The sequence below is a fragment of the Pecten maximus genome, chromosome 13 (genome assembly GCF_902652985.1).
Source record: "Pecten maximus chromosome 13, xPecMax1.1, whole genome shotgun sequence".
NCBI classification, from domain to species: Eukaryota; Metazoa; Mollusca; class Bivalvia; order Pectinida; family Pectinidae; genus Pecten; species Pecten maximus.
In genome coordinates this window covers 24,896,902-24,915,251 of record NC_047027.1, presented here as the reverse complement: position 1 = coordinate 24,915,251, position 18,350 = coordinate 24,896,902, and the positions used below count along the sequence as shown (strand labels likewise).

Here is an 18,350-nt window from a genome sequence, read left to right as displayed (position 1 = left end):
TCTTATTCCGACTAGAAGGACATTTTAGGAAACCCTATTTTAGATTTAGTTTTGTTCAATATCTTTGATATTGCTGAATCGTCGTTGGAGGGACTTGTAGGCATCTTCACTCTAAACCGATCAGGCTGGGACAGGTATTATTGTAGCTTTAAAGTAGCAAGCTACTGTCACTATCGGGGAAGGCCGGCCATAATTATAAATGACTCATTTCTAAAAAGTTGTACGTTGAACAATACATAACCAAACATTTATTTTCATAGCGAGTACATTTTTGCTGGTTGAGCAGAGGAGTACATAGTTATCACGAGTTCCCAGGTTTGATCCGTAGTGGAAGTATTGATTGATACATTTTATTATCCTCTAAGCTAATTTGGGATTTGTTTCATGAAAATGAATGAATCATTGATCGGTGAACAGGTAGCTCAGTTACGTCTAGAGTTCGGAGGGTCTCGGGTTTGAACCCCGGTCTGGCTACTATCTTTCTCCTGTTACATATTTTGCAAGCTTGCAAATCCTTGTTTATACATTGGTAGGATGCACAAGCAAAGGGATATCCGAACCGGTTGTCTTTTGGGGCGAAGACTTGATAAAAGGAGTGAGGAATGTAGCGGACTGGACTGGAATGATCATTGACGACCACGTAGCTCAGAATGTCCGTCTAGAAATCGGAGGGTCCTGGGTTCGAACCCCTGTCTCGCTACTGCGTTTTCTCTTTTTTTCTGTTACATGTCTGTTTACCTATGACTTATAACCAGTAAACCTGTGACAGGTTATACTTATGTGTCATATAGTAGAAAGACCGGTTATGAGCTCATGTCATAGGGTAAACAGAAGTATGAAGTCAATACGGGGGTTGGGGTGGAGACAACGTCTCCGAAAAAGAGACGTGTATATCATACACACGTCTTTGCCAGAAGTTAGAAATTTGTAGCAATCTAGACGGATCTGCTGTGGATACACAGACAATTATCTTGAAGTGTTTACAAAACGATACGATAGTAACGTGGCCCTGTAGTCAGGGTCAGCTAAGGGTGGTCAGATCAGACGTGCAGACCAGTCTATTGTAATCAAAGATGCACTGTACATGAGAAGAACAAATATTCTTAATAGAAAAAATCCACGGATAAGTAATTAGACCGACTATGGTTGGGAAGATGTATTAGTTATATGATCATACCCGTAAACTGTAAAACAAAAGTAGGTCTAGCCAAACTAGCTATATATAGGTGAAGCAAATGCAGTACTGCTATTTTCGCAATAACTGTTCGGTTTTACTTGATACGATAGCTATGAAAAAAATAAGTGTTACCTTCCTTTGTACTTTAGCACATTGTTGTCTCAATAAACGCAAAAATAATCCAATAATGTTCATGATATTCTGTTTTTATTATCGTCATGTTTTAATAGTATGTGGGCTTTCGGTTACGTCATCAAATTCAATGCATGCGAATTTATTGAGAATTCTAAATAAACACCTTTAATGAAATGAAATGGAAGAAATTAAAAATGTCTAAATAAAAACATTGTGATCAGTATTGAGTGAAATATTAAATTGTCATTGTAAATAATTGATGTGATTCGCTAGCATAAAGCACAAGTAATCGAAATCAAATTATTTTAAAATTGATATTTCGTTTCTATTTTAATCCTTAATTTTTAATCACAAGATCGTTTAGAAGCTTTGCAGTACTGACTCTTTAAAACGCACAGATGCTTTGATTTGAATGAAAACATTTGTTGTTTAGTCGATACGGTTATTATAAAAAAAATCGGATTATTATATAAATACTTATCTAATTATCATTTTATCTAAATGTAGAACATTATGAAGTAAAATATGGTCATATATTCCTCTGTTTCCACTGTCGAGATGATACAGGAAATTCCCCTAAAACGTAGTTCTAGCTAGTAGCGTGATACTACATTTTGTATAACACATGTATGGTACAAACTCAGAGAAAGCGTTAATTGAAATGTGTTGTATCAATAGTGTAAGATTACATAGGTATGTAATAAATGTCAAACATAAATATCACAAAACATCACATCAATTTGGTAACTAGTATACACACTCTATATGAATGGATGTCAGGTATGTTTCTGCATTTGATAATGACGTGAAAAAACGACCTATCTAGTTTGTCAACAACAATGCTTTCTAGTCTGTCAACAGTAATGCTTTCTAGTTTGTCAACAACAATGCTTTCTAGTCTGTCAACAGTAATGCTTTCTAGTCTGTCAACAACAATGCTTTCTAGTTTGTCAACAACAATGCTTTCTAGTCTGTCAACAGTAATGCTTTCTAGTCTGTCAACAACAATGCTTTCTAGTCTGTCAACAGTAATGCTTTCTAGTTTGTCAACAACAATGCTTTCTAATTAAAAGTTCAAACATTGAATGTTCCATTTCACAGATATAACGACATGGCAATGTCCTTCTTGATCCCCAGTCTCCATCCACAGCTTGATGGGACAGCGAATTATTGACAAGTTCCCTAATGTTGTATCAACCCTAATCTGTACCAGCGATGGTAGTATTGATGTGTGTCCCTCTGTTACCTGAAAAAGAGAAAATTGGACGTCAGTGATGTTTTACAACATACATATATGAAGACGTAAATGTGGTTGGTTGTAACTAGCGAGAAAACATAACCAGCTTATAGATTACCAATTATACAAAGAAATACTATATCAATAAAGTTGCAGTGAATATTGATTGATTGTATTGATTAATCGGTTTGTTGTATTATCAGCACGAGAAAAAAAAAATCTTTTACAGTTACGTTACCAGATGTTTAACTATGAAGTTCTTCATAAACGTTTGGATTCGAACGTCCTTCCAACGACTCGTACTTTCTGTTAATACAAGCAGACATTTATTAAATAAAATGTACATAGTATATCCTCAACATGGATGGTTTCAAGCATGATGTAAGACTTTTTTAAATCACAGCAAATCGCAAGTGTTGATAATTTACCTACCCATCATCTCCATCATTGTAAGGATCAATTTGGTTAGCTGAAAAAAGCACAAGAAACAGTATCGTGAATTTTGTTCAATGAATGATAATTAAGCAGTACGTACATTCAATTAAATATGAAATTTATAAATAGAAACAAAACACTTTAACGTATAAATCATCTTCGTATATGCTACCTAATTTTACATGTTGATATATATTGTAAATGTATGGCCATATTCTACAGATAACGATAAGAATAATGGGATTTGACCTCGGACAAAACATACGAACCTATATGATATAATATGGACAAGTCATTGGATTCGTAACAACACTACAACCCTAGTTCCTGATAAGTCTCTGGGACGAATGGATATAACTTTTCTCTAAATAGGTGTAAGAGGAGAGGAAAAAAGTAGCGACCAGACCGGGGTTCGAACCCGGAACCCCCGAACACTAGCCGGATGCTCTACCAATTGAGCTACCTGGTCACCGATGATCGATCCAGTCCAGTACCGCCACACACTTCCCTCCTTTTTTCAAGTCTTCGCCCTTGAAGACACATGAGACCCTTATACCACCACCGTGGGTATTTTAGTTGGGCGCCAATTTTGTAACAGGAGAGGAGAAAATGTAGCGGCCAGACCGGGGTTCGAACCCGGGACCTCCGAACACTAGCCGGATGCTCTACCAATTGAGCTACCTGGTCACCGAAGATCGATCTAGTCCAGTCCCGCTACATAGGTTTCTACACATTAATGTTTGCAAGGGTAGTATACCAGGGATGATTGGTATGTTGCGAGCCTCGTAATTCAAGGATGTTCTTTTTAAGTCTTACTATTCTTTGACTATATAGGGCCCTGTACCCAAGGACTGTTCTCATATGGTTATTTTATATCAACGAGGAAGAACTCTAATGTACCAAAGACCAGCGGCTTCTGCAAAACGGACAAAATCGTTTAAGGTTTTAGTGAAAGAGTCATTGCCATGGCTGCCATTCCCGATTGTTTCTTTCAATTGATTGAGGATCGCCTTATTTTCTTGTTCTCGCTCCATAAGTCTTTCATCTATTTCCAAAACTGAAAACAGCTATTTCAGGCTTCCTAAACCTAACCCTAGCATGCAGTGGAAGACTCTCTGAACAGCCAATAAAAAGGAGTTATATTAAAACGGCATTGAAGCTCTTAAACACCGCTAGCAAACGTGTAGATATTTAATGGGATTATGTTGAAAAATACTACAATACCCTGCCAAATTCAAATCCTTCGATTTGAGGCTCACAACATATCAACCAGCCCACGTATAAAAAATATATGCATTGATTTTAAAGCGCATGCATGTAGTTTTTTTTAAAGTGAAACAAATGCCTTACCATGATTATGTCCTCCTATTTCCGAGTACACGGACGCCTTGGCAACCTCATTAGTATCAAGTTCTTGATATGGAGATCTGCATTGTATTAAATAGCAATGTGTAACATACTATAGTCATCACGATACACTTATACGAAAGGTAAATAGATTAGAGTTGACGATATGTTCTTATGTTCCTACCTTTCATTTTCGCTTTGAGGCCTGCCGTCTGTAATTAAGATAAGTGAAATACACTTAACACCAAAAATACTTTTCGTTCAAAAAAAAAAAAAAAAACTAAAAAATACAAAAAGCAAAAAAAGAATGGCGTACATAATAAACTATTTTGTTGTACAATTTATGCTTATACTATATACTTCTGCTTGTGCATATACTATCAAGTCTCAAAGAACCAGTGGAAGTTACAAATAAAGAACATAAACGCTATGTTACCATTTAACAAGTGTAAATATATGAGAATAAAATCAACATAATAAAAAGCGTATCCATTTTGAGAATATTACCTCGATTTGAAAGTTGCATATTCTGGCATTCTCTCTGTTCTGGAAGCTGACGTGTGCTGAAAAAAAAAGGTTTTTGAAGTAAAATAAAAGAATATCAGACATATTCATGTCTGTCTTTAAAGCACGAAGTCATGCAACAGGAAGCCAGACAGCATATTACTGAAGTCCAGCTTAATTATTTTCTATCTCTTGCAAAAACCGATGATAAGTGGTAAATAAACCTAAACAATCATATTTTCAAACGAATAAAATAAACATACATGAGGGTAGATAGCATGCGTAGATACGAAATCGGTAAATGAAGTTCCCAATGTTCGAAAACAAACTCATATGTACAGATGAATAAGGAGTTAATAGGAAAAAGATATCCGGTCATGATACGAACAATGAGTGGTTATTCATATCACTTCCGTTCCGTCTGACCTGCTCAAATGCGTACAATGTACGACGAATACGGATGTTGTGATGTTTAAAAAAAAAAAAACTTTATTTTTTTTTTTTTATATATTTCGGCAATTTTGTTCATGAGAGGTATAATTTTTTTTTCTAATTTTGTGATATGATCAAAATAACTTTGCAATTGACACTTTATATTTGATAATCAATACTCGTCTAAAAAGATGTCAATTGTATTTGCTTACCAATGGCAGAGTCTTCCATTTCCTGCAAAGAGAGATAATCAGTGTTATATTTTTTTTCAATTATACATCTTCAAATTTCACTATATTAACGACTGTTTTGTAACTATTTTATAACACTTTTTTTTATTGATAATTTTTAACTCGTTTTAAAAAACGACAAGTAGTTCACAGTATGTGTACTTACGTCTGAAAAAAATCCCGATTCCAACCGTGAACAAAAGCGTGAGTACGCCAGTGACTGTCAGCACCATTCCAGGGACAAACATACTGTCAGTTCCACTGTAACATGCTACACCAAACAAAATGTTATAAATAATTTCGTTCAGAATACATTTCCTTAGTATATATCTCTTAGGCAATTATTGCATGTATGTGATAGTGTATAATATTTTATTAAATGTACACAGAAATTCGGCACTTCCAGAATGTTTGTGAATAATCATAACAAGATAGCACAGTTATAACGTAATCTTAAATGAAACGGAAATGATCATGCCTTGCATTTTATTAAAGTTGTTTCAACTGTAAACTGTATATTGCTATAAAATCAAATCAACAACTTATATCAAAATATGGTTCAAAGAGTATATTATTTGTTCAATCAATCAACGACAGAAATATATTGTGGGTATTACAATATACAAAAGAAAACAGTGGCCGCACACAATATTTGATCCAGTCACAAATGTGTTCATTGTTTATTGTTTAAATACTACCATTTACCATCTAGCTATTATATCTGATGGTAACTAAATACATTGTATTATACAATTTACGACAAAATGGGAAAACTGCAATGTTTTTTACTAAATACTTACGTTCCTGAACAGTACAGCCAACAGCGCCAGCTGATGTTGTGTTTCCATACTTATTGTACGCTACAACCTTAAAGAAATAGACATGACCTCCATCCAGATTGTCTATGTTTTGACTATACACGTCACTTCCGTCTGTGCGTTTTGTAATCGTCTCCGGATAAACCTCCTGTGAGTTAAGAAACCTATCTGTGCTGAATATAACAAGGTAATACTGAGAGTCTCCTCCGTCACTCCATGAGACTTCAACAGAGTGAGGCTTGGTACAACCAATTAACAGATTTGTTGGGATTCCTGGGTTCACTGAAATATCGAAAAGAATAGCAAAGTTTAATATAAAGATGATATTGAATGGATCCCCGTTTAATAGAACACATATTTCATGAGTATGATAGAATATCGACATTTTCACGAGTGTGAAGTACGAGTGAAATATATCGAACTATGTATGGTTAATACTATATTAATTGCAGGAGTCAGTTACGACGTCATCTCTTTGAGACGTTACCCCACTATATTTTACTGTCAAAAAATACAATAAACATGTTTCTATTTATTCCTGTGTTTGTTTAATGTTAGATAAACCTAAAACGATTTTAATAACCTGTATTTAATCCTGAGAGTCCTCCGCTTAAAAGCATATATTTCATGAAAAATTTAGTTTTTACAGTCTGCTTATACTACCATAACTATCTTATAGAGATCTATATAGATTTTTAGAAATAAGACTTTGTTTTTCCAAGGTAGAAAAAAGGTAACACATATATTTTTTGGATATACTGACTTGAGTAAATGTAGCTAAATCATTGTACGAAAGACACAAAACATTAGTACCAGTACGGATCCATATAAACAGAGAAGCTAACAAAGTGGACATCTAAAATGGATCAAACTACATACAACTGCAATGGAAACTAGGACGCTTCCACAAAACTACTCTTAAAATGCAATAAACCGAGGATGAATTTCTGAAAGTTTGGTAAATTCTTGTTGACAACATCTTTGCTGAGTTTAAACAAGATCTTTAAACAGACCAATTCAGATGTTATTAACCATATCTTATCATTAAGATGGCGGCCGTACTGGTCAGTCGACACTAAGTCAGCTCCGGACATTTTTGGTCAAAATACTAGGTTAAACATGGACAAATGTGGACGTTTTGGTACCAGATTGTGTATAAGGATATAGTGATCGGGTGTTCCAATTCATATGTTCTAATAGACGTAAGAAATTAAGGAATACTGCGGTTATTCAATCTGTATGGAACTCACCAGGGTTGGATGAGTACAATTCACGATGACTTTACCTGCGTTACCTGTGTAAATTGTGTATGCGCGAGTACGTGCTTAGATGTGAATCATTGAACTTTTAGAGGTGTGTGTTCACAACGCGCATAGTGAAAATACTAAGCGATTCATATACATGTACATGTACGTACATACATACAACAGATGGAAATAATTTACTACGGGTGACTTCTGTGTAAGGCGACAATGAGTAGAAATACAAGAATGACAAGTAGTAGTAGCAAAACGTCCCAATCTCGACTCTCGGATGCTGGAGATGATATCTCTTTGAAATTACTACAAAAGGAATTCAGACGGATGAGAGAGGAGATGCAGTTGATTCATAAACTGGCGAGAGTAGATGAAATTCAGGAAATTGTCGATAGTGCCATGAAAAAGTTGAAATCAGAGATATTGACTGAAACCAGGAATATGGTTGAGAATAGATTTAAAGTGGTAGATGAGAAAATCGATGGTTTTTTAATGGAAACAGACCTATTGAAGGAACAGTTACAACAGAAGGACGAAGAGATAGACAAACTCCGGAGTGCTATGAAAGTTACACAGTGCGATACTAACTATAACCAGCAATACAGCAGAAAGTGTAACATCCGGGTGAATGGAATGAAAGAGTTAGAGGACGAGACCGCAGACAACCTAAGAGACAGACTTATACAGACGTGTAAAGAGATGACGAAGGATAGTGAGGATGCGAGAGACAGAATAAATCTTAATACAAGAGACATTGTTGCTATTCACAGACTTCCTTCAAGGGCAAAACCGCGTCCGCTCATCGTCAAGTTTTACAACAGTGAGTCTAAAAGTTCCGTCATGAGGAAGAAAAAATCCATCAAGGATAAGAGTGGCATCAGAATGCATGATGATATCACAAAAGATAATTTGGACCTTATCCACAGACTAAACAATCATAGTGATATAGAATACGCATGGCACTATAACTGTGCTATATATGGTAAATGCAAGGCCACTGAGAAGAAAGTGCGTTTCGACCTTTACGATGACATAAAGGAGGTGATCCGACAGCACGTTAGGAACAACCAGAGACATTAATCGTGAGGGGCAGATATGCGTAAGTCAACAAAAAAAAATCAACTTTTTCTTCCTTAAATTGTTACTGTAAATAATATTTTTCAGGATAATGGGTCGCCAACCAGTATATTTTACCTTCACGGTTGTATATTTTACTATTGTTTTGTTTGGAGAGAAAAAAACTCAACTACAACTATATTTCACATAATTATGTAAACTAGCATACTGATGAGAAGGGGAGATAACTCTAACAAGAAAGTACATCACGAAATTACCTCAAAGTGCGTTAATAATAATTATGCTTTATTAGGCTGAAGCGTTGATAACGAAATAAAAAACTCAAAATAGCATAGGGTGAGATCGATGTTGAAAATCCAACATGTACTTTTTGGACACTTAGTTTATTAAAGTTCCTTTTCATGTTATATTGAACATGATTTGTCTCGGGCGGTAATTAGGTTTCACAGGTATAACTCGCTTCCGGTTTGTAAGTTCCCGACGACTGTGATGACCAAACCGCATGATGTCTACTCCGGTACTGCTCAGAACATGGTATATTTAATAGTAAATAAGTTAAAGTTTAATAATTCAAGTAGAAGTATGCGAACTGCAGTTTTCAACCTTGATAATTTTCTCGTTTACAGTAGGCCTACTGCGTTTAGGAACTACAGTAACTTTAGTTCGGATGTCCACGCGTTTCAGTGCTCAAGATCACGAAATTTGTTATTTAAGATAAACATTGTAAAAAATGTATATTTTAAGACAATTCGATAACATATCTTTACGCAAATTGATAAGCAGTCCCATTATTTGGCGAAACATAGTTTTTTTTTTTTTTCCATTGCCGGAAGGATGTATTTCTAATTTAATATCCATTGCGGAGATTAGTTTACTTATTTGTACTTCCGGTGTGAAGCCTGTCGACATTCATTCAGGGATATTGTTTTTAAAAATCATACTTTTCATTAAATGACAAAGACACTCTTTGATGATTCTATATTCCTATTCACTATCAGCAAGCCTACATATATCTACTTATATTGTTAACATACCATTGCCATGCAAATCAACATATCCGTACGAAGGTAAGACTGAATAATATCTACTGATTTGTCCGAGCTCCCATCGATTATAGTAAAGTCTAATTACAATATTAAAAGTTGAAATGGCATAAGTATATGTATGTTTGATCTATCATTTCAACTATATGGTTGAATTTTTGGTATTTTATAACTATGCTATAGCAATAACGATTTACAATTACAAAAGTAGTTGTCTAAATTTAATAGTGTCTTTTGTTCATGGGTTATAATTATTTTATCAAATAACAAGACCAACATGTTAAAACGCTGACATAGATATACTGTTATATAGTGTATCTTCTAGAGGCTTTAAATCCGTTATGAATCTATTTTTTGTCTATTTTTGTCCTAAGTGTTTTTTCATACTTTTTATTTCTGTTTGTCCTAAAAATTTCTTTTCTCTTTTTGTGTATTCACCTGTTTTTATTGTGGAAATCGATATCTGTCAAAACAAGGAACAATCGAACAATGCAATGGTTTATCTGAGTTTTTTTATCTCTAACTTTTTTAACATCGACAATGGCTAAGTTTGAGATGTCTTTGAACGTTAGGGGGTTATACTCATGTAAAACTAAAAGAGTTGATCTGTTTAATTGGATAAAGGAGAAGCGGAAATCTGTTATATTTTTACAAGAAACTCACAGTTGTAAAGAAATTGAAACTCAATGGGAAGATGAGTGGGGGAGAAAATGTTTTTTTAGTCATGGCAGTACGTCTAGTGCTGGGGTTGCTATATTTTTTGGAAAGGAAATAGATATAGAGATTCACAGTAAAGTTATAGATCCTAATGGTAGATATATTATTTTAGATGTTTCACTAAATGAAACAAGATTAACGTTAACAAACTTATATGGACCCAATAATGATATACCTACTTTTTTTGATCATATATATAGACTAATAAGACAAGCTTCTAATACAAAGATTATAATGGGAGGAGATTGGAATGTAGTAAATGATATAGATATGGACACGTACAACATCATTCAAGATAGTCATAAACAGAGTAGGGAATGTATCAGTGAAAACATGGAAGATTTAAATTTATTTGATGTTTGGAGATTACACCATCCTGAAAAAAGACTTTATACATGGCGTAGAAAAAATCCACTAAAACAAAGCCGGTTAGATTACTTTTTGATTTCTCAAGATATTTTTGATATAACTACAGATTCCAGTATCTCACCAGGTTATAGAACTGACCATTCCTGTATACATCTGACTTGTAGAAAAGACAATAACATAAGAGGTAAGGGATATTGGAAGTTTAATTGTAGTCTACTTAAGGATAAAAAATGGGTCGACTTGGCAAACCAATGCATTAAAGATACTGTTAATGAATACAAAATTGCTGGTAATTGGGAAACATTAGAACATATAGAGTTGGGTGTAAATGATCAGATGATGTTTGAAATAATAAAAATGAAAATCAGAACCTTAACAGTAGATTATTCAATTCAAGCTTCAAAAGAAAAGAAAAAGAAAGAAAAAGTGATTGCAGAAAAGATCCAGAATTTAGAAAATTCCATAAATAGTCAACCCACTGCCAAACTATATGAAGATTTGGAAAAAGAAAATAAAGCATTATATGATTTGAGAAAAGAAAAAATTGAAGGGATTATTATGAGATCAAAGGTTACATGGCATGAAAAGGGGGAAAAAGGTTCTGACTTTTTTTGCAATCTTGAAAAACAAAATTACACCAATAAAACTATAAAGGAGTTGATTAACTCTGATGGTGAACTTATAACAGAGATAACTGAAATATTAGAAGAAGAAAAAAAAATTTATGAACAACTTTACTCCAGTAGAAATATTGGCAATAACTCATCTCCTCTTTTCGATCATGAGAAACAAATACCAGATACAGATAAAGAAAGTTGTGAAGGTCTAATTAATGTTGATGAGTGTACTAATGCTTTGAAAAATATGAAAAATGGGAAAAGTCCTGGGTCAGATGGATTTAGTAGTGAATTCTATAAATTCTTTTGGAAAGATTTGAAATACCTTGTTTGCAGATCCATTAACTATGCATATAATAACGGAACCTTATCAGACTTTCAAAACCAGGGAATCATAACTTGTATACCAAAAGAATCAAAAGACAGAAGATTAATTAAGAACTGGAGACCTCTCACCTTACTCAATACTGATTACAAAATAGCATCGGCAGCAATAGCAAACCGTATAAAAAGAGTCTTACCAGTAATCATAAGCAATACACAAAAAGGATTTACGAAGGATAGGTTTATTGGAGAAAATATAAAATTAGTATATGATGTAATGCATAAATTAGAAGAAAAGAATATGTCTGGTCTACTGTTATTAGTTGATTTCGAAAAAGCTTTCGATTCAATAGAATGGAGTTTTATTCAGAGGTCTTTACAATCTTTCAATTTTGGTGAATCTTTGATTAAATGGATACATATTCTATATCATAACGCTAAAAGTAGAATAATTAATAATGGATATTTCTCATCTTTTTTTGAAGTACAACGAGGATTTAGACAGGGGGACCCTTTATCCCCATATCTATTTTTAATAGGCATGGAGATTTTAGCTATACAATTGAAAAAAAATACAAATATTAAAGGTGTTAAGATAAATGATAGAGAATATTTACTCGGCCAATATGCTGACGATGCCTTTCTATTTCTAGATGGTTCTCCCAGATCATTGTCCAGTACAATAACTGATTTTAACAATTTTCATGGTGCATCCGGACTAAACTTAAATGTACAAAAGTGTCAACTAATATGGATAGGTAACAAAAAATACTCTGATGAGGTTTTGTGTCCAGAATATCAGTTTAATTGGACCTCAAATAATTTTAAATTGTTAGGTGTTAATTTTTCACTTGAATTGTCAGATATTATTGAATTAAATTATAAGGAAAAGCTGTCAAAAATTAAAAAACTTCTTGGAATGTGGTCAAAAAGAAATCTTACTTTACTGGGGAAAATATGGGGATATAAACCGGATAAAATTAAACGAAATACTATGATTCTTGATTATGAAGAGGGTGGATTAAAGATGATACATATTGACAGTTTTATGAAATATTTAAAAATTAAATGGATTAAAAGACTATATAATGAAGCCGGTGACTGGTAATCCTTAGCAAAGACAAACTTTATTAAATTTGGAGGGGAAAGGATGTGGAGCTTGGGTAAATTAAAACTAAAAGAAATAGCAAACACCTTAACTAATCCTTTTTGGAAAGATGTTATTTAAGCATGGGCAGAGTATAAAGATGACGACCTATCATCTGTCCTCGAGGAGGATATTTTAAATTATGTACCACTTACTCTCTTTAGACAGTTTCTTTTGTATGAAGCAAATGGAATTAAAACAGTTAAAGATTTTTTAGATAATAACCTGGAATTTCTACCTTTCAATATGGTAAAAATAAAATGTGATAATCTCAATTTTTTACAATATTTTTCAGTAGTTAAAAAGATACCAAAAGAAAAATTAAATCATGTGAGAAGAGAACATGTTACAGGAAGAAGTACAGATTTGTTTAAAAAAGTTATTGAAATGAAAGATCTAAAATATGTCTATAAATCTCTTGTGAAAAGTTATAAACAATACCCTATAGAAAAGCAAGAGAAATGGATTAGAAAAATAAATATAAATCGAAATGAGGAACTTGATTGGAATAAAATTTATACCATAAGCTTTAAGGTTATTATGGAAACAAAGTTTCAAAATTTACATTTTAAAATTCTTCATAGGATCTTAACTACAAATACTTTTCTATATCAAATTAATGCAATTGATGATAGTTTATGTACCTTCTGTAGGGATTCCCCTGAAACTATTGAACACTTATTTTTTTATTGTAGGAAAGTAGATAGAATATGGATTGAATTGAGAAATTGGATGAATAATATAAACCTAAATAATTCTAGAATAACAGCTCAGATGGGGATCAAAGACATACTATTTATTTGTGACAATGGACCGCCAATAACAAACTATCTAATACTGATAATTAAATATTATATTTATAACTGTCGATTCAGAAAGACCCTACCAACTTTTGATGGTAGTAAGAAACAATTTCTAAAAATAAAGCAAGTAGAGAGAATCTTGGCTTCAGAAAACAATACTATAGATAATTTTAACCAGAAATGGTACCCCCTAAACAATTGATTTTTCTTTTCTTTTTTGCTGTTTTTGTCAGGTTATTTTTTTTGAAGGTCTACCATTTCATTGTTCTTTTTCTTCCTTGATAACAGGTGTTTTTAATGTATATTTGTAACCCCAGTGCATGTGGCATAGGTGAGATTTGGAATTTCATGATGTATAAAACACCTTATATTATCTAAACTATTAGAAGGTAATATATATAAAGTTTTGTTTATGTGGATAAATCATTGTGCATTTGTATATGTGTGTGTGTGTGTGTATGTGTATCAGTGGGTGGGTATATGTTTTGGGTGTAAGATTGTGCAACTTAAAATTAAGTCAAATATATATATATAAAATGATGCCAGTCCCAACTGACCCTTGTGGTAACACAGTGGACTTTTTTGGGGGTCATGGTTGTTTCTGTGCTGTACATTTTATATATCATATACAAATATTAATGCATGCAAGTATGTATGATAAGAGTGCACGTGTGAATGAATGTGTTAGGTTGATTGAATGCATTTGTAAAAAAAGGTGTACATGTAAAGACAGAGTTTATGCATAAATGTACCTTGTTGAAATTACACATATGCCACATGTCTGTTTGTTTATATTTATGTTTAATTTTTTTACTTTTTCCTTTTTCTTTTTTGTCTTTTCCTTTTCTTTTCTCTTTGTGATGTGTGATGATTTTTTTTTTTTTTTTTTTTTTTTTTTTTATGTAGATGTGACAGTGTATATGCTGTATTCACCTTAGTTAACTAAGTTCCTTTATTCTGTGAACAAAAAACAATTATTTGGAGCTTTGTGACACAGTTTGTGTGCTAAATATGGGGGATACTGTATATATATTGTGATATTGGAGTATTAGATAAGTATAGATACTCAAATTTCCCTTTTCAATGTTTGTTCTGTTCCTTTTCATTATTTCTTCTTTGTAAAGTAAATGTGTCGTCTATTTCTATTAAGGTTTCCTATTGGTGATACATCATTTGCACACATACATGGTTATACGTTATTTTGGAGATTTTTTGGAAATTACATGTATACTTATTGTTGAATTTTAAAATAATATATCAATCAATGTAGCTCTTAGCATGAATGTGTGCAAATGTAGCTCCCACATTGCTTTGTTGAAAAAAAATATATATAAACGCATATAAATGAATATACTGTATGAAAGAGTTTGTAGAATGAATGATTTTTCTTTTTTTATTACAAAACGAGCAAATGGGCTGAAATGAAAAACGAATGTGTGAAAGATGTGAAAGAGGCCTCCTGTGAGAGGCGTCATGATGTAAGAGGGGTGAACCCGGGGTCCCAACCTGGCACCCCTCAATTTTTGCTGGAAAAATAAAATTCAATTTGAAACCTTAAAAAAAAAAAAAAAAAAAAAACATATCTTAAGATAACAAAGCAATAAATGACTATGCCAATCGGATATACCATAGAGAAACTGAAAGAAAGAGCAGTCAATAACGTTCAATATCAATCATTTAGATAAGTGCTCCTCAACTTGTACTGTTTGTAATAATAAGTGTGATTTATTAATTCATTTATTTATTCATTCATTTTTTATTGCAATGTTTTAAATCTTTCATTTATAGCGAGATGTTGACATCCTACTGTGTTGCAAAGTTCCAGTCGATTCGGTTACAAATGACTTTTCCCCATTATCATTCGTGAAAAGAAATAAGCATTTCGATAGATGCCGATGGATAAAGACCATGATTTCAGCCTTATGGTAAATACATGTTGATGTTCCTAGGTTTCTTTTGTTTTATATCATCGATTTAAATAGAAGCCATTGACATATTTGGTTATTAATTATGATATAACTTTGTATTTGCATGGCCCTTAATAACTTTGGATTAATCGGATATTATATTTTGCATAGATATTTAAAATCATCTATAATAAAATACTTACTTTTTTCACGAACTGCGAAGCTAAGCATGGCACTTCCTTGGTTGTTTGTTGCTGTGACTTTATATAATCCAAACCAGCTCTCCTGTAAAGTGGTCCGAGTCAAAACTGAAATAGCGATCAAATTCCTCCCCTCAAACGTATTTTGTATAATAACGTCATCCGTTCCATTTACCAGAACCGTAATATAAGTTGATTTCGATGGTTGGAAGGTCCAAGTGAATGATGGCGCCGGGTTAGAGATGAATGTAGACGACAAAATAAGGGTTTCTGACTGAGATAGATGAAGTGTCTGGTTTTGCTCCAGCATCTGATACGGATGTGGCTCATCTAAAATGCAAATCATGTACGAATGTTTAAAAATGCTGACTGCATAGTATGCTAATCGGCCAATAGAATGTACAAACAGTACATTAAATGAATCATGAAAGAACAAGCAGAGGAATGTTGGTTACTTCTCTATTTTTCATAGTATTTCCATATATCATATTTCAAATCAGGCAATAACTTCAAAATATGTGATATAAAGTATTTGGTATTAAGCGCAAATTTGTATGAAGTTTATAAAATTTTACAGGTTTTGAAGAATTCAAGCACTCGTTTCCACAGGTCGACTACCAAAATGAAAGACATTGTATTGGTGCGTTCATCATTTGACCTGTCTCGTGATTAGATTCTTGCGTTCGGAGATATAATTTAGCCTCTCACCAGGATTCGCTGAAGATGACATGATGATACGAAAAAAACTACTGGTAGTTGGAACTATTCAATTATGAAAAGGTTGCAATAACTATGGGGCAAGTCGAGCTCCCCCTTATTCATATATTGGATATTTCATCTACATGCAGTATACTAACATTTCACAAAAACACTTATCACTATAGTCGACTCCCCTCCAACATTCCATGCAGTACATATGTATGTTCCGTGTTCTGATCTGTCTAGGTGTCCCAGTGTCAACACAGGTGAGACAGTAAAGTTAGTGTTGTCCGGCCGTGTCCAGACAAAGGTACAGCCAGGTCTACAGTCCGCTGTACAGGTGATGTCCGGTAACGTGTCACCCTCTATCCTTGTATAGTTGGTCTCCTGTGGTGATAAAATGAGCGAGGAACCAGGACCATCTGCATACAAAGTCTGAACATTAGTATTTTCATATTTCGCAGCTACATGTTGATTGTGTTCTCAGTATGGCAATGATGATATCACTTTGGTATTATTTAGTATTTCTAATCGCTATAATAAAATTTTCTTTTTTTCTGGTGCAATCTAATATACATTTGCATACGCTACAAGTAGAAATACGGCAGAAACGCACTGACCTACCGATATAAATTGGCACGTAATTCTGTTGTCGAAAGTACCGTTTTTAATTACTGAAGATTCCGTGGTGTATGCTCCAGTTTCAAATGCGGTAGCAGTATACAAAGGTTTTAGTCCAGCACTCGGCAAGCCTCGTCCTGGACAAAAATCTAAACCTTCGTGGTTGAGATTTCTCTATCCCACACACTAACTAGCGATAGATTCTATTATTCTCATCATATCCCTGTTACATTAACCATTTCCTTATACATATATATAACAACTTGTCTTTGTTTACATGGACTTGCTACTATGCTCTGTCAATATGACAACACTATTAGCACTGTTATGTATTAACGCCTCAGAAAGAATTTCCTATTGTATCTGTAGATTTCCATCCGAATTCACAATATTACAACACATCTTACTTACACTGTACTGTAACGACGATTGCTGTTATGAAGTCTCCATTAAAATGACTGGCTATTTAAAGTACATTTGTCGACACAGAATACCTCTGTTGTACTCTCGTAATTACATATGGACATGTGCGTAAACATGAAATAATACTTTCCGGAAAGCCTCGGCTTTTTATTATTCAGTATGAAGTAAACACTAATATGGATGTTTTTGTTTGTTGAAGATATTAGCAGATAAGTATTTGTTTCTGAACAATCATATATGATTTGAAAATGTCTACTCATCTTTCCGAGAAAAAACTTATAATTATGTTTGTATTTGGCAAATTTTGTATAAATTGGCCTCGTGGTCAACTCCGAATTGATGCATGTTCAGCTGTCAATTTTAAGTCAGCGCTTTAGTATCTGGGATATAAACAATGCATTATTGATTAACTTCGGTTTACTATCGTCAATTACGATAATGTTTGTGAAAGTAGATTACAGATTCGGATTTGTTTATTACGGCAAGGCTTGCTTTACTACTCTATTTATTCTGGACGCCATTTCCCTTATTTGGCATCATTTCCACACACGATAATCGTAGACACTATGGCTCTGATTTTTCTGCACTTTTTCATTATTTTACAAATACAAAGTATGTCACTGAAAATATTCCAATGCTATTTTACGAAAGACAGACCCTGGAAACAGCGCTATAAGTATGTGTAGAGTAATCGACAGAGTATTTGACGTAGACTGATAATACAAAGGCAGCAAAGTTACAAAACAGATCATTCCCAGTTACTTACACCGCTAAATAACATTTGTACTGATAGTCGACTCACCGACAACATTCCTAGTTACTTACACTGTAC

General features: G+C 33.5%; 1 protein-coding gene across 3 annotated transcripts in view; it reads right to left on the bottom strand.

Moving 5' to 3' along the window:
• LOC117341034 (titin-like) overlaps positions 1–17,621 on the bottom strand; it is a 26,720-nt gene extending 9,099 nt beyond the window's left edge. Inside the window, exons 1-11 of one of the 3 annotated variants that reach the window (XM_033902853.1) lie at positions 16,633–17,621; positions 15,779–16,105; positions 6,298–6,597; positions 5,664–5,768; positions 5,480–5,501; positions 4,839–4,894; positions 4,516–4,543; positions 4,335–4,411; positions 2,982–3,018; positions 2,788–2,855; positions 1,368–2,558 (exon numbers count right to left, since the gene is read on the bottom strand). In XM_033902853.1, the coding sequence (XP_033758744.1) occupies positions 2,795–2,855; positions 2,982–3,018; positions 4,335–4,411; positions 4,516–4,543; positions 4,839–4,894; positions 5,480–5,501; positions 5,664–5,768; positions 6,298–6,597; positions 15,779–16,085 (993 nt within the window). In that variant the 5' untranslated portion in view covers positions 16,086–16,105; positions 16,633–17,621 and the 3' untranslated portion in view covers positions 1,368–2,558; positions 2,788–2,794. The other 2 variants (XM_033902851.1, XM_033902852.1) reach the window with 2 other exon arrangements.
• Positions 17,622–18,350: the final 729 nt, after the last annotated feature.